The sequence below is a fragment of the Cryptomeria japonica genome, chromosome 11 (genome assembly GCF_030272615.1).
Source record: "Cryptomeria japonica chromosome 11, Sugi_1.0, whole genome shotgun sequence".
NCBI lineage: Eukaryota > Viridiplantae > Streptophyta > Pinopsida > Cupressales > Cupressaceae > Cryptomeria > Cryptomeria japonica.
In genome coordinates, this window is record NC_081415.1 from 684,591,018 (window position 1) to 684,607,855 (window position 16,838).

At 39.2% G+C, this 16,838-nt stretch overlaps 1 protein-coding gene across 1 annotated transcript in view; it reads left to right on the forward strand.

Moving 5' to 3' along the window:
- Nucleotides 1-249: 249 nt before the first annotated feature.
- LOC131038102 (cell division protein FtsZ homolog 2-2, chloroplastic) overlaps nt 250-16,838 on the forward strand; it is a 121,903-nt gene continuing 105,314 nt past the window's right edge. The window contains exons 1-2 of the mRNA XM_057970410.2: nt 250-593; nt 1,222-2,231. Of these exons, the coding sequence (XP_057826393.1) occupies nt 1,368-2,231 (864 nt within the window). The 5' untranslated portion in view covers nt 250-593; nt 1,222-1,367. The remainder of the gene's footprint in view (nt 594-1,221; nt 2,232-16,838) is intronic.

Genomic DNA, 16,838 nt, shown 5'->3' on the forward strand with positions numbered 1-16,838 from the left:
ACTATAAAACTTTTGCTCAAAATTTTTAATTCCATATTATAAAGCGAAAAACTATTTAATTTTTAAAAACTATTTTTAATTTTTTTAAATATCTATTGATCTCTTAAAATGCTTGCTCTCATAGATGCCATTAAAATCTTTCATTTAATTTCATAAATTCAATAACCGACAAAACACCTTCGGACACTATCATGATGATCCTACCTTTTAGGGTTCTGCAATTCCACGAGCCAATTAGTAATGAGTTCATGTTGATTCGAAATGCGACTACAAATAACAATCACACATTTGTTGCGCATCTTTCCTTTTACGAAGGCCCAAAAATCAATCCACCCACTTTCTGTACACCTCCTAATCCCATCTTCACAAAGATCAAATCTACTAATTCCGAAATCATAATAACAAAATACAGTTTACCTGTAACAAAAAAATAGAAGTGTAGAAAAAAATGGTGGTCCTGTGTATTTGCCCAACTCTTCCTTCTGAAAACTACAAGTGCGCATTGCTCACCGTGGAATTAATATCCAGATTGGTCAGTCAACAATAACTGAATCCTTTAAATGAAAAACTGTTGTCTATACTACAGTTTACAGGTAACTATTTTTCTGCAAGCCTTGTTCATCTTTGTGGAAATACATTGGGAAAATGCTATCGTGGGGTTTGCACATCGGCGATATTATTTTAACTGCTGCTGAAAACATTTATATTTCGGGTATTATTTTATCTCATTTGTAGGGATGGTCCCGTTCGAACCCTGGTAGTTATGTCTCGAAACAGAATGTCTGAAAATCTAGGCCTTTAACTCTCATGGAGCTTGTGTTTGCGTGTCTAACATTTCTAACTTCACTGCACATTCCTGTTGCCTTTCTCCTCTTTCTCTCTGTTTTTTGATTTTTCTTTTCTCCCATTTGAATTAATTACAGGTGAACTAGTTAGGGTCACTTCCCAGAGAGTGTGTGTTTAGGGTACAATCTCAATAAACAAATTTTCAAATTTTCAAGCTTTGTACGCTTGATAGAGCGGATTCTGTGTATTTTATGCAGCATTGAAAATTAATCTCTTTATACACAGTTTTTTCCCTGGAAGTTGTTTTACTAAAGATTAATTGCAGTGGAAGTTTAAATTTTTGGTTGTGTAACTGCTTGATACTCCGTGCTTCTCGGAGACTTTACTAAAATAATGTTTGTTTTGGTCTTTCTTTAATGGAATGAAAATTGCCAGCCAGTATGTTTATCTCTAAGAAAGTACAATGTATCAATGTGAAAGAGGTCAGAATGCTGGGATGGTGTTTAGGAGGAGGAGAAGAGAAAGTACAGGGTTTTTGTTGAGAGCAAATTTCATTAAGTTTTCTGTTAGGTTTGTAAAAAATGGCCTCTGGGATTCAGTCTTCAGCAGTTCCTGTGCCTGCTGGCATTATTTATCCAAGCATTAGAAATAATAACTATTGTTTTAGGCTGCAAGGATGCTGTCTTTCTACATCTTCAAGAAGTTGCCATTCAGTTGTTTCGTTACCATCATCGACTCCGCGTCTGTCGACAAGGTCAATGGCTGGGGCCTTTGCTTCTTCTCAACTACAATGGAGTAACAGCACAGAGTCAAGTAGAGTCATATCTAGTTTATGCCTTGACAGCCATGTCGTGAATGGACATTCTGGTTTACGCATGGAGAGTACGGGAGAATGCAGAAGGGTTCTGTCTAGACAGCTTAATATGGCACCTTATTCCAATGTGGCAGGATATTTCCGGAGCCACCAGAGAAGTAAGCATTCTATAAAATCAATCTTGGCATCACTTGCTTCGTCCAGCAGACAGGATCCCTTCTTGGATTTGCATCCTGAAGTTTCAATTCTTAGGGGGGACGGACGAAATCCAGTTGGCCCCTCAAAGAAACAGAATACAAATAATGTGCCTTTTCCATTGGAGGATTCTTCTCCACCCGTCAATAATAATGCAGCCAAAATCAAGGTGATAGGAGTTGGTGGGGGTGGTTCTAATGCTGTGAATAGGATGATTGAGAGTGAACTCAAGGGTGTGGAGTTTTGGATTGTCAACACTGATGTACAGGCCTTGAGAATGTCACCTGTGTATTCCGATAATCGTTTGCAGATTGGAAAAGAACTGACAAGAGGACTTGGTGCAGGGGGAAACCCTGAGATTGGAATGAATGCTGCCAAAGAGAGTCAGAGTGCAGTTGAGGAAGCTGTTTCTGAGGCAGATATGGTCTTCGTGACGGTAAGCTTGGAACTTCTAACTTACCTTCACAGCAAGTGATTATCATCATCAGAAAGACTTAAAAGTAAAATAATTTTTCTTCAGGAATCAAAAGAATGCATTTGGCTAATGAGGTTAAAATTTGAAGAAACGAGAGCCTTATTATTGTAGGTATTGAATCAAATCAGTAAATATGAATGGTTCAAGACTTATTTAAATTTTAGCCTTTGTTTTTAATTTTTTCATCAATGTTCACTTAGGTAATTTTCTTCAAGTTCTTAGCTTAGATCTATCTTTATGCCCCTGAATTTAGATGTTTTGTTGCAAGTCATTTTCTTCACTTCAAAAATTTTAGAAAACAAAATGGATTGAGTATACAAATGAAATAATTTCTTCTATTCTAGTGACACATATTAGTTTACAGAATGAAGTTGCATTACTTATAAAAATTAATAGTATTAGAAAACCAACTACTCACACTGAAAGACACAAAGCACAATGAATAACTGTAGTGTCAAATAAGTCCAAGCCTATTCAAGCTCAAGGGGAATATGACAGCATTGTTTGCTCACTCATCATCACGTAAATCAGAGATGGTGCCTGGAGAGCATGAAATATGGCTTACACAGACCTCCCACGAAGCCACTTATTCAATGATCAGTGTCATATGGTTATAGTTCATATTTCCAGTTGCCTTAAGCTCAATTGTACATGGGGATACATCACATGCGGTTCCCCCTCATAAGTAAATAAGTGACAAACTTGATTTACACCTTAGACCTTAGAGCCCATGCTTTTAGTATGGTGCTTCAACGGCATCTGTCCAAGTTTGTAGCGATGCTTCTAACCAGATAAATGTGTCATGAATGAATTGAACAATGATCATGAAAGGTTGAATGAATTATAATATTCATATTATAATGTTTGTCCTTTTAACCTGTGATCTTTTTGCATTAAGACTCTCCTTTGCTTGACTGGACCATTTTGGACTGTGCCTTACCAAAGAATAGTTGTCCATGAGAATATAAGGCTTATAACAGGGATATGCATAACAAGGAGGCTCTTATTTAAATATGCATGTTATTGACATCTATTCATGAATAACAGTTCAATTTTATGTCTATAGTTTTATACACATGCTTACAGTTATTGATGATCATCCATTTGTCCCCACGTTTAACATCAGTTTAGACTTTAGAGCCATAAATGTGTTCAGGGAGATGTAAATTAAGCATAAACATAAGCCCAAGAATATGTCCAATTCCATGATTAGCTATTAGTTAATGGTTTGCAACATTCTTATTAATTATATGAATCTGTAAAAGATGCTATCATCAATAAGCCCTTTAGCATGTGGTTTTCAGGGCTGGCCAAGTTCAGCATATGCAAGTATCATTATTTCAACCCATAAATTGACCTTATGTAAGCATAATATCATCATTGTAGGATTGTCTAGAATATGTAAAGACTTTTTGTCTACTATGCCTTGTCATTTGGCATCATTGTTACTGAGTTATAAAAATTTGATTAATTTGGGAGGTTAAAACAATTTGAAGATCTGGGATTTTCAAAACAATTTGGTAAAATTTCTATAGGTATTGAAAAATCCAGCCCGTCCAAAAGATCTGGATCCAGTTGGGTTTGAACCAAATCTGCCTGGATTTGGTTTCTATGTTCATCATCAATGGCCACAACGCTAAGTTATACATATATGATGCTGTGCCCTGTCATCCAACTACCCATGTGCGACCTTCGTTGAGGCTTTTGTTTGATTGTACCTATATCCCAACCTTGTTCTATATTTTGTTGTGCCTCTTTGATTCTATTCATCGTCATAGATATTTTCTCCTTTGCTTCCACACATAACCATTACTTCTTTGATGCAATAGGTTCCTATAGTTGCTCTTTTGATTTCATGCAAGTCCTTAATGATTGGTTCTATGATTCTATGTATGTCCATAATGTTTCCTTGATGTTTAGTATCACGCTTCGCTCAGTATTGTTGGCACTTTTGCCAACATTGGAACTTTCTTTGATATATTTGTTTCTTCAACCTTTTTTGCCACTTGTTCTTTTGTCTCTTGAATAGAAATACTCCTTTCTTCTTGTTTTTTGTTTTTCCCTTCCCTCGTTTTTTGTTTTGTTTCTTCTTTACATTTTCCATTGATTCTTGAACTTGCTCTACCTTGAGTTTGCTTTGGCTATGTGTAATATCTTGCAAAGTTACCTTTTTCTTCCTACACCAAGTCTTCAAGAATCTCTTTTGCACATTAATATTAATTTTTCCCAAAGTCTCTAACCAATGACTTTTTCTTTTAAATGCATTCAAAAAATTGAAATATGAAATCTTCCTTCTTTAGAATTAAATTGCACATGATAAGATATTCTCTCTTCTTTTTCTTCTCTTTTAATATTGTCTTCCTTGATTTTTGCCTTTTCTTCTTTATCCTCATCCTCTTATTCTTCCCTTTTTTTTGGGTTGGTAATAGATAATTTTATTATTTCTGTAAATAGCATGTACATTGATGTTTCTATATCAAAAAACTGTCTACCTAGAACCCCCCTAAACCACCATTTACATTACTTTTGCATTCTAACTGCTAAATCAAAATTTGCCGCATAGTGCAAAAAACCAGACAAAACCCTACCACCCCTGCCAACCAAAGCAATGCCACATTCCGGGAATGTACAAAAAACCCAAAACCCCCCCTGCTATCGACTACCCACACCACCCAGAAATCCATACATGCATATATTTTTAACACAGTTTTACAAAAAGATTAAAACAACATCATGGACAACAATCAAAGGAAGATCCCTTAATTGTTACCCGCTCCAGTATCTTTGGCACTCACATTCATGGGCCCTGTTGTAGCCTTCTTCCTCGCCGTTCGCCTCTTCTTCTCCTTGGGACCCATCTCCTTGCTCACAATCCCAACATTCTTCTCCCTTCTCCGCTTCTTTCCCTCGGAGAAAAACTTTCAGTGAATCCCATCCAATAAAGGCCTCTGCTCTTCTTTCCTCTCTGTTAACTCCAAGTGGCCAACGCATGAACAACATTAATTCATAATCTTCATCTGCATCAGCACACTCAATTCCTTCTCTAATATCTAAGCCAGCACCTGGAATGGCCCATTCCATCACAGAGTTAAGTCCATGAATCCAGTCCTCATCTACATTTGCTTTCATCGCCCATTTAATGGTCTCCTCCCTCTCCCCCAATTCCAGTCCCCACACAACCACCATGGAAACTATGTCCATGTTGGTTCGGTACCTATGCTCAGTATGCAAGAAAACATCTCCCAAGAGTGTTTCCATTATTTGTAGAAACACCACATCATCAAATTTGAAAAGGCTTTTAAACCTCTTCGCAGATATTTTCCCCAAGAAAGCTGCTTGCTGCCTTGTCGTATACAGTGTGAATGTCGCCTCCATCTTGCTTTGCTAGAGAACACTCGTTGCTTCCTTCTGTTGCGTCAACTGCCCTCCGCCACCTTTAAATCCACACAGAGACCCCTGTCCCATCATTCATCCTCCCTTCACTAATCTTAAATGCATCCTACGTGTGATGGTGTACTGAGAATGTTAGAAATCGCTTGTAAGATTATCTAAATCTTCAACCTTCATCTCACTCTCATCATTAAATGTTAATGCCCATTTTGAGAGGATGTCCACCACCTCATTCTCCACATGCTGTACATGTGAAATTTGGAAACATTCAATGTTTCCAAAATTTGTTTTATTGTATTTATGTACTTTGCTAAATGCCAAGCTTGAGCCTCTCCCAATTTGATTGCATTTACAATGATCAAAGAGTCACCCTCCAAGTGTACCTTCGAAATGCCCAATTGTCCACCAAGTTTAACTGCTAGAAGAGTTGCCTTAGCTTCTGCAACATTACTCATCCCATCATCTAGCCTCTTTGCTCCCAATACAATAATATTCCTTCGCCAATCCCTATCAATAAACTCCGCACCCGTATTGAACCGGATTGCCCTTTAGACGCTCCATCAAAATTGGTTTTATACCATCCTTTCATAGGTTTCGTCCATGTCACCCCCTTTGAATGACTAAGTTCCAGATGCACCCGACCATGCCCATTAATAGGCCGAAATTTAATGCCTGGCCTTTCCATTTGAATTCTATTGTCTTCCTTTGTAAAAGGGGTATGGACACTATTGAATTGGGAAGCCGCAGCTACCACCATCTCTTCAATAAGATGATTGATCCTATTACGTACATTGTCAATGGACTCCCTTTTATCTTGAAAAATGCGTCTGTTCCTTTCTTTCCATACTTCTCAAATAATAGCAGATGGACAAATCGTCCAAATACACAAAAAAGTAAGATTTCTGGCCCACTCCCGACCATCATAGAAATGGCTGTTTTAGTGTTTCCTGAAAAGGTCCTTGCCATCCCAGCTTTTGCATAACCATCCTTCAACACTTTGTGGCTCCCTCACAATGTAGTAGCAAGTGGTCAACTGTCTCCTCCTTTTCACACATCACACATATCAATGGACCCAAAAGCCAAGTCTTTTCCTTCTTTCTTCTGTCAAGATTATCCCTTTGATAGCCAACTATGCAAACACCCTTGCCTTCGGAAGGCATTCCATCCCCCAACATAATCAGAAAGGCCATCCTTCCTCCCCTTTTCTCCTATCCAGCAACTAATATCCTAGCTTCACTGAATACTTTCCATTCATTGCTCCACACCAAACAACTCTGTCTTCTGAATCAGTTAATAGGACCTTACTCTGCTTGAAGATTTTAGACAGTCTTTTTTTTGATCTTTTGTCAAATCTACATTCTCCAAAGACCTCCAGTCCCACTCCATTCTTCCTTCACACCATTTCATTTCCATATAATCTCTTACTTTTAATCCCCATCTCTGGCCAAGACATTGTTTTAAATCATTCAGACTATGATCTTCTCCTAGCGCCTTATTGCCTTCCCAAGAATCCTCCCAGAACTTGGCTGATAATCCATTACCTACTTGCCAAGTAATGTGATCTATAATCATTGGTCTACATGAAACAATAAAATTCCAGATCACTGACCCTTTTCGAGGGTTTTGAATAGTGAAAATCCTTTCTTGATTATCTAGATATTTGTCTTTTAAAATTCTAACCCATAGCTGATTTGGATTTGAGTATATAATCGAAACCAGTTTAGCACCTGTTGTGACCTTTTCACACATCGCCCCATTGCAAATGGGGACCCCCACTTTTTTGTTTGTTAGGGTAGATGTTTTGCATAGTTTCCTAGTTTTAGCCTTTGCTTATGAGAGGGTGTCATGTCAGAATGCAAGGAAATGATCCTAAGTGTCAAGTTGCCTTAGCTTGTCAGTTTATTTTTCTAAGTGTTGAGTTTCAATTTTGCCTTAAAATGTGAGCAAGAAACGATGAGAATGTTGCAAATTGATGTAAATTTTGTGCTAGAGTGTCAAAAGTCCCTATAGGAGTCGTTTTTTCACTCCTAGGAGGTAGAATATGTCAAATGTGCACAAAGTCCCAATGGGCTCCTCTTTTCCACCCCTCAAATCAAGCCAAAATGTTAAAAGTCCCGATGGAAATAGAATTTCTACTGCATGAAATGATGAAATTTGATAAGTTTGGGCTTTTATAGTGTGAAAATCATCACAGTCCCGATGGAAGACATTTTCCCCCCATAAAATTAAGGCATAAAAGTGAGTTGTCCTGATGGAAGGCGTTTTTCCTCTCAGCAATAAAGGTGAAAATGGACTTTGTCCCGATGGAGCATGATTTTCCACTCCATTTTTGATCAAAAGAAGTTGATTTAATGATGAAAATGGTCTCAGTCTCGATGAGGTGCGTTTTTCCTCTCATGGACTTGTTGGTGTACGTTTTATCATATATCGAACCTTAGAATAAAATATCCAAGGATACGCTATCCTCTCCTGAACAAAATTACTACTTGTGACAAGATTACGAGAAAGACCACAAGGTGACTTCAAGGTCTATATGTGCGAACGAGTGATTTTATGTGGATAGCTTCTTGGGTAGTCGTTGACGTGTATTTTGTACACTATCAAACACAGAATAAAATACCCAAGGGTACCTTATCCTCTCTTGAGTAAAGCCTCTGAATGCTGAAGATATCGCGAAAATGATCAATCAGGGTGACTTCAAGGTTCTTTGCTGTAGGATCTCTACGTGTGGATAAGCACTAGTGGTCGTTGTGAATGCTGTTTCTTCAAGGGGTCTTACACACTTCAAAAGTTGGTCTGTGTGACTCTTACTTGACTGCAGGAACAGGAATTTCCTAACACTAACAAATTCTCAAAAAAAGATCAAAAGATAGGGTTTTCAAGAGATGAATTCTAATCTAATCCTAAGAATGACTCAATGTAGGCTAGACTTGGTAAGATTCTACCAATTTCAGTATTGCCAAGGAATTACAACTCTACTGGAATTGATGCGATCTTCTAAGGTGATTAGTGATTTTCAAATCATCAAGAATTATAGATACTACCATAAAGATACATTTCAATAACGATTGAAGTTTCAAGCAATCTCAATATCTCCAGTTGACCACGCAAGGCGTCCTTACAATCAGTAAGAAGCTAGTGGTTTGGAACGTGAATCTCACCAAAGATCAAGCACAACTCTTAGTCCTTCAAACTTAAATACTACTTAGACTGAGAATGATTCAAGAAAGTAAACAACCATGAAGATAGCCACAAGAATTGCAATAAAACACCATAACTTCAATATTTTATTTGATCTCAAAGCCAAAATAGACAACAATTGTTCGAAATTCTTTCTTCACTACTCAATCTTGCTACAAAATAACTTTCTTCTCTCCAAAGCTCTAACTATTATCTATCTCCTTAATATCTAATCTCTAATGACAAAATGAAAATGAGTGAGGGTATATATAGCATCCTCAATTACAATGAACGGCCCAGATCAAAAGAAGATCGACGGCTAAGATACTGACACCTAAACCCTAATTAGGGTTTGTTACAAAAAGTTCCCCTTTTAGATGAACATTATCAAATGCATAACCAAATATTTAATTGGCACAAAAGTCGAGGAAACATAGACCAATGATAATTAAGATGCCACATCATCCTATAACAACCTTTCTTCTAGAACCTTGTTCCCTTTCCAATGCTCTTTCTTAGCATATGCAACGAATCTGGACACAATTCCTTCAATCTCAGCAATAGGAATCTTGGGAAGATTCCTCATTCGCTCCTCCAAGTGGATAACCTGATCAAAGGCAGTGAGAAGAGCCGTTTCCCATCCAGGTTCGAGTTCTTTGATCTTCTCAATCAGGAGCATAGTAGTGAACATTAGATCCCGTTGCTCATCTGTGATGACATTCTCATCTTTGCAAAAGATGACCTTGACTCTCTCTTCCAACTCTTGGAGGTCCACATCCGTCTCAACTTCGATCCTCCTGCCAAGAATGGTACACAACACTTCGAACACCTTATCCTGAATTGGATGGATGACACCTTCAACTTGATTGCATTTGGTGCTGATGTCTTCGAAAAGAACCTCTTTCATCTGGAGTAGAGTTGACCACTGAAGTAGGTTATGAGCTCCTCCATCCATTATCTTTTCTTGTGCTAGGATCTTTCTTGGTGTTTGCCTGATTACTTGCAGAATAGGAATAATAACATCTCTAGTGTGGGCGAAAGCGGCTACAGTTATCATTAGGTTGTGGACGATCTCAAGGACTTGGATAGCTCGGTGGATTGTCTTCATCATTCTTGTTGTAAATTCAACGGCTACTGTGTGGGATTTGTCACTCCAAGAGCTCATAAGCTGAACCAAGCTCTTGACTCTCTCTGTCTCGCCAACTAATTCAAGGGGAAGTGCTTGCACAGGAGATACTGCCGGATCCTGACGTCCCAAGGGCTGATTGAGATGACTAAAGTAGCCTCTCCAAGCACCGACTTCTCTCTCAAGCTTTCTATTCTTTTCCATTTCTTCTTTAAGCTTGTCTTTAAGTGCTTCAAATGAATCGGTTGCCTCATCCAGTGCCTGTTTAGTAGTGAGGGCACCAAGCTCAAATGTTTCTACATCATACTCATCTGCAAGGATTTCACCTTCATACTTGTCCACTATTGGTGTAGCTATCTGCAATTTCCTGGATCCTGTCTCATTTGTGATCACCTTGGACATCTTGGTGGCCTTCTTCTTCTCCGTTACCTCTTGAGAATTTCCTATAAGACTCTCTAAGTCAATCACATCCTCTTCATCCTCAATCACAATTACCTTTGTCAGTCTCTCTTTTAACCAATCTGGAATGGCGGATCTTGTCTCTCTAACTTGTATTTCCTTAGGTGACGCTTCATCTTCTCGAAGAGGAGATGTCGCTTCATCATCATTTTCCTAATCCTCCTGTAGCTCATCAATCTGTAGAGGTTGACTTGATGAATGCTGAGGTGCTTGTCCCTTCTCTAGTTTATCATTCTGTACCATGGATTCCATAGATTCATCAATCTCAGGTACCATCTTCTCTTGACCTTCAGCTTGACTTGCTTTCTTTCCATGTCGAGAAGATGTGCTTGATGGGCGATCTGGATTGGCCTCTTGCTTCTTCTTGGAGGGTTCTCTTTTCTCAGGTCTTTCTTTCCTCTTTGCGCCTCTGGGATGAGAACTGTCTTCACTTGCGCTCGCTCCTCCTTCTTCTGGCCTTTCCTCCAAAGTAAAAGTCATTGGTATGTTCTGCTTTCTTAACTTCTGATGTTGTACATCCACCCATCTGCGAGTACATGACAAAACTGGAGCCATCAAAGTTCTCAAGTTTGAAAACTCAGGCTCACTCCAATCTATCTTCACTCTCTTATCTTCCTTGTCATAGGATGACTGGAGATGTCTGCCACTGTCCTGAGCTTGATCGGCTACTCTGTAAACTTTGCATTTCCTGATGAAATCTAAAGGTAATCTGGAATGCATCTTTCTTTTCACTTCTAAATCACTTGAGAGATTCATCTAAAAGTCCTCTACCTGAAATTCGTGTTTGTACTTCTTGCCAACTGTCTCCTCCATATAACCATGAGGATCGAAATTCTCCCTGGAGGCAAAGAACGTGAATGAATATAAAGCCAGTTCCTTCTCTGCATCCTCCGAGGCTTGAGTATTAGGACATACCTCAATTGAATTCCCCAATATGATGGGCACGGGAACTCCATTTCCATGCTTGTGTCTGAATACCTTTGCATAAGCTGCCAACTGTCTGGTCACCTCAAGTAGCACTATCCTGTCTGTCGGATACCTCGGCAACATGTAGGGAGGTGAAGGACACCCATGAATTCTGATATATGTAAACTTTTGAAACTGGATGAATCATGCACCATGCTTCTTCACAAGTTCTTGTGCATCCAGAGATAGTCGATTATGAATCCCACCTTGCAATATCTTAGTGATGTTCATCGTGAAGGTGTTATTGACTAACTTGTAGTCACCTCTAGGAGGATGATGCAAATGAACATAAGAGTCACAAACTCTCACTTCTCCGGGTCCTCTTCCGATCACTCCTCTGTGAGGTAGCCCTGCATATTCGAAACTCCTGATCAGGGCATATATGACATATGAGCTCATGTGGAATGATTTAGTAGGTCTTAGGCTTCTCAACTGCACATCCAGACAATGGCTAATAATTCTAGCCCAGTGAATCGTTCCTTTTCCTTGGACTATCACTTGGATGAAGAAGAACATCCACTTTTCGAAGTAGAAGGCTTGAGGAGCCCCTGTAACTCGATTGAGCAAAGTTTTCAAATCTCTGTACTCCTCTTGGAAGTCGATCCTATGTGGTGTGTTGGGAATCTTGCCCAGGCGAGGACGACTTTTGAGCAACCAATTCTTATTGATGAGATTCAAGCAAGTGTCAGGATCATCTTCATACATTGACCTGGCGCCTTCTAGGCTTTTGTAAATCATATCCTTATGCTCTGGAAGATGAAGAGCCTCACTTATAGCCTCCTCTGAAAGGTAAGCCAAAGTGTTTCCTTCCTTGGATACGATCGATCTCGATTGTGAGTCATAATGGCGGGCACACTCGATCATCAGTTCATGACACTGGACTGCTGGAGGGAAATCGGCCGCCTTGATGATGCCACTTTCAATTATTCTCTTTGCGACAGATGATGGCTTGCCAATGTAGGGGACCTCTCGAAACTTCTTCATACTGAAGTTTCCCAAGTTGGTATCTCTGATATTGCTCCATTTGGACACGATCCTGGTCTCCAATTCTTCATTCTTCTGATCTTCCTTCATGAGAGCCGGACGACTAGTAGATGCTCCTGCCTTTGGAGTCGCCATCTTGACACCTACATAACATTTCACAATTAGTAATATACCTTGAAGCGTAGAAATATAGAGTAGAAAGGAAGATTTAGGATTTTAATTAGGAAACTTCATGATAAATCTTGAGTTATCATTTCCTAATTAACTATGCAATACTTGGAATTTTCAAAACCAAAGTTCAAAATTCAAATTTTCAACAAGGGTGTCAAGATGATTTCGCCATACCTCCCCTTGAGTATTAAACTCTAAGAAATGATGCAAAAATAGATGAATTTCGCTAGGCAAAATGTAGATCAAAAGTTCTCCCTTGAATAAAATGCACCTCCTTTAGTCTTCACAAGAATCAACTCCACTTCCTTCTAGTCTCCAACACTTGAAATAAATTCGCTCCAAATAGACCAGATTTCGCACCTCCTTCTTGCTCTCCAAATTCGCACTTGAAGCAATGAGTGAATGATTTGAATTGTGAAAAAAAAACACCTCCAATATATAGAGCGCCCACCCCTTTGCTCCCTCTAGGCCGACTTGGCAAAAAGAGGTTAAAAAATAAATAAAATTGTAAAAAGGAGGGGCCGACTTGATAAAATAAATAAAAATAAGACCTTAAGCGCTCCATATTTAATTTTAATTTCATAAAAATTAATTTTAAATGCCTTCACAATAAAAGTTCGATTTTTTAAGGCTCAAAATTAATTTATTAAATGCCAATTTAATTTTAATTAATTTCTTTTTCAAAGGCTTCGAAGTGAGCAATTTTGAGGAATTTGGGGAATATCAATGCTCAAATATGGTAAAATAAAGAATGCTACTAACTTCGCCTTGGACCCTTGGGAAGGGTCAGGAGCGAACTTTCAATTTAGGCCTTGCATACCTCATTTTTCTAGTCCAAAACTTCATTTAGGCATTTAAATGGCATTTTTAATTGGAGTTTTGAGTTTGATTTCACTTGATCTCTATGAGGAAAGTGTTATTAGGATTTTTTCGCCCTAGACCCTCAGAGAGGGTCAGGAGCGATTTTTCACTTTTGCTCTTAATCCTTCATCTTTTAATTGTCAACTCTCCTTGTGGGATAAGCAATGATCTCCTTCACTCGTTCCATGCATGCTTGATTTGCTTTTGTAATGCAAAATAAGGACTTCAAAGATTTTCGCTCTGGGCCTCCAGCGAAGGTCAGGAGCGACTTTTGCAATTTAGGCTAGGATCATCAAGTTTTGGAGGTAAATCCTTGTTCATCATGTTTTTGGAGGACCTTTCCACCTTAGCACAACGTTGCCTTAGCGCGATTTTGAAGGGAAGTTGTTGGTTTTGCAAATTTCGCCCTGGGCCTTCAGTGAGGGTCAGGAGCGATCTTGAGTCCTTTGCACAAATTCTTGATCACTTCAACTTCAAATTACTTTCAAGGCGTAGAACATCATACTTCACTCCATTTTGAGTCTTGGAAACAAAAATACTATCTCGAAATACAAGGGAAGTGAGAGCTCTTGGAAATTTCGCCCTGGACCCTTGGAGAGGGTTAGGAGCGATTTTCCTTATTGTCCTCAACATTTGCACTCTTAGCATCTCAATTCCACTTCAAGGCATTTCAAACACCGCTTTCAACTTGTGTCTAGGCTTAGCTTCACTTAATTTTGGAGGAAAAGGTTGGATATTAGGTTTTTCGCCCTGGGCCTTCAGTGAGGGTCAGGTGCGATTTTGCAAATTCAAGTTTATCCATCTTTTGTTAGCCCTCCAAATTATCTTCAACGGTCAAAACACACCCTTTCTCACTCATTCAAGCAAGATTCTGCCTTAATTCTTCAAAGAAAGGAGAGAAACTTAGAAATTCGCCCTGGACCTTCAGAGAGGGTCAGGAGCGACTTTTCAAACCTGGCTTGATTGCCTCCTTGTTGATCGTCCAAATTATATTCAATGGGTAAAACACGCTTTCATCTATTCCAATCATAAAAAATCACTTTGACCTAGCAAAAAATGTGCCTTTTGAAAATTTCGCTCTGGACCTTCAGAGAGGGTCAAGAGCGAATTTTGCCTTCTAGACCAAAATGCTTCACTTTTCATCATACAATGCCTTTGCTAGGGAAGATTTCATCTTGTTTCACGCTATGAATAAAAGTTCATGTCTAAGAAAGGTCTAAAAATGTGCATATAAAGAATTTCGCTCTGGACCTTGAGAGAGGGTCAGGAGCGAAATTACCCTTCTTGGGCAAAACTCCATCATTTCATTATCTTCAATCAAGTTTGGACACTTTATCACGCTCATTTCATCCTCCACCATGCCTTTGATATCTCAATTTGACCAAACAAGGTCAGGAATGACTCCAATAAGTTTTTTCGCCCTGGACCTTCAGAGAGGGTTAGGAGCGAATTTGATGATTCCAACAAGATCCTTCATCATCTCAAGTTAAAACTCCTACAGGTGGGTGGAGAAAAGTCATTCATTTTCCGTTCATGCCCAATACTTGGTCCTCTTTCGCTGTAAGATGAGGGAAATCAAAATTTCGCCCTGGGCCTTCAGAGAGGGTCAGGAGCGATTTTTCCCTTAGCCTTCAAAATTCATCATTTTTCATGCCTTCAAATCTTCAAAAGCATCAAGTCATGTCCAATCATCCCTCCTGGAGACCCTGCACAAAACAAATTAGAAAAGTCAGTGACAAATATGCTTTAAATAACATTTTCGCCCTGGACCCTCAGAGAGGGTCAGGAGCGATTTCACCCTTTCTGGCTAAATTTTGCAAAATTTAAATCTCCAATCACTTCACAAAGCAGAGTTAGGTCATTCTCAAGGCCAGGAACAAGTTAGCAAGCCTTCTCAAAACAAGAATTTGTGTTTTAGGATGAAGTTTGCCCTGGACCTTCAGAGAGGGTCAGGAGCTACTTCTCTATTTCAGGCATCATTTTGCTTTCAAAAAAATTCATCAAAACTTCCCCAGGCAAGAACACACCAAAATCCTCTTAAAACATCTCAACACTTAGCCAAAATTGTGAAGGAAATCCAGTCTACAAGGATTTTCGCCCTGGGCCCTCAGAGAAGGTCAGGGGCGAAATTGGCATTATCAGGCTCTTGATCTATTTCCTCGCTTATTCAACTTAGCCCACTAGACTCACTTTCTTCACTTACTGTGCTTAACTGACTTAGACCAGGAAACAACTGGACCTTACCGTAAAGACCTTCAATCTAGACTTAACCTGAGACCAATTTGACTCCCCTGACAGGCTTACCTTATTTCAACAATCTTAATTTTTCAGGAAGACATTTTAACAATTTTCCAAAATTTGACTGGACTTGGCTTGAATAACGTCAAAAGGGACCCTTAAGGTTTAGCCCTAGCCCAGACAAACCACTCACTCACTCAAAACCCTAAAAGCAGAGAGAAGAACAAGCAAAACAAAGCGAAAAAGAGGGGGTCCCCATTCTGATGGGGCGATGTGTGAAATGGTCACAACATCTGGCGACACCACTGAGAATGTTTGCGAACATTTGGGAATCAATCTTTCTTGAAGAAAAACTCAAAAAACCTCCCTCAGTAAAACAAGGAGTTAAACAACACTTACAAGAAGAGATCTTCATATCGAGACAAAGTATTAAGTCCATAGTTACCCATGTGTGTGCAAATGAGTTAATTCCTCTCAACAAGACAATCATGATCTCCAGGTTCCCCTGTGACAAGCTACGTAGTTTATCTGAACTCCAAAAGCATCCTGGATAGAGCCTCGCTGCCAGTCAGACGTCCATAGTCCTGACGAGGTTATCGCCGCAAGCTCACGAATATTGCTCCATTGCCAGCCAGGCGTCTATAGCCCCGATGGAGTTATTCGTATATTCCCTTTAGCCAATTTGATATTTCCTTTTCGGCTCATTTTCTCTTCATTTTCTCATTTTTTTCTTTTTGATATTGCTTTTTTTGCTTCGTCAATTCCTTTGGCTCGTAAGCAGTGAAGCTTGCTAGGGTTTGAGGATTGCGGTGGCGCTGAAGCCAGATTTTAGATTTTTCACCGATCACAGCTTTGCCTGAAAATCACAACGACTCGGAGATTATAAGTGTGAAAAGATATAATAACTGGAGGACAATAATATTTGAGTCCGATAAGCTAATCTTACTTCGTTGTAAATACGGCCTAACTCAAAGTTTTATTAGAAGAAAACTCCTTTGTGTTTCCAAAAGACCTCATAATTGTCCAAATGAAGCAAACAATCTAGCGAGAAGTCAGAGTGCTTCATGACAAAATCACCCAATTTCAAAAGGATACCCCTCAAGGCAAACCAACTAACCCAAGACAAGACACCTAAACACCTAAACTAAGACCCAAAACAAAGCGAAGAACAAACCAAAACAAAACAAACCAGA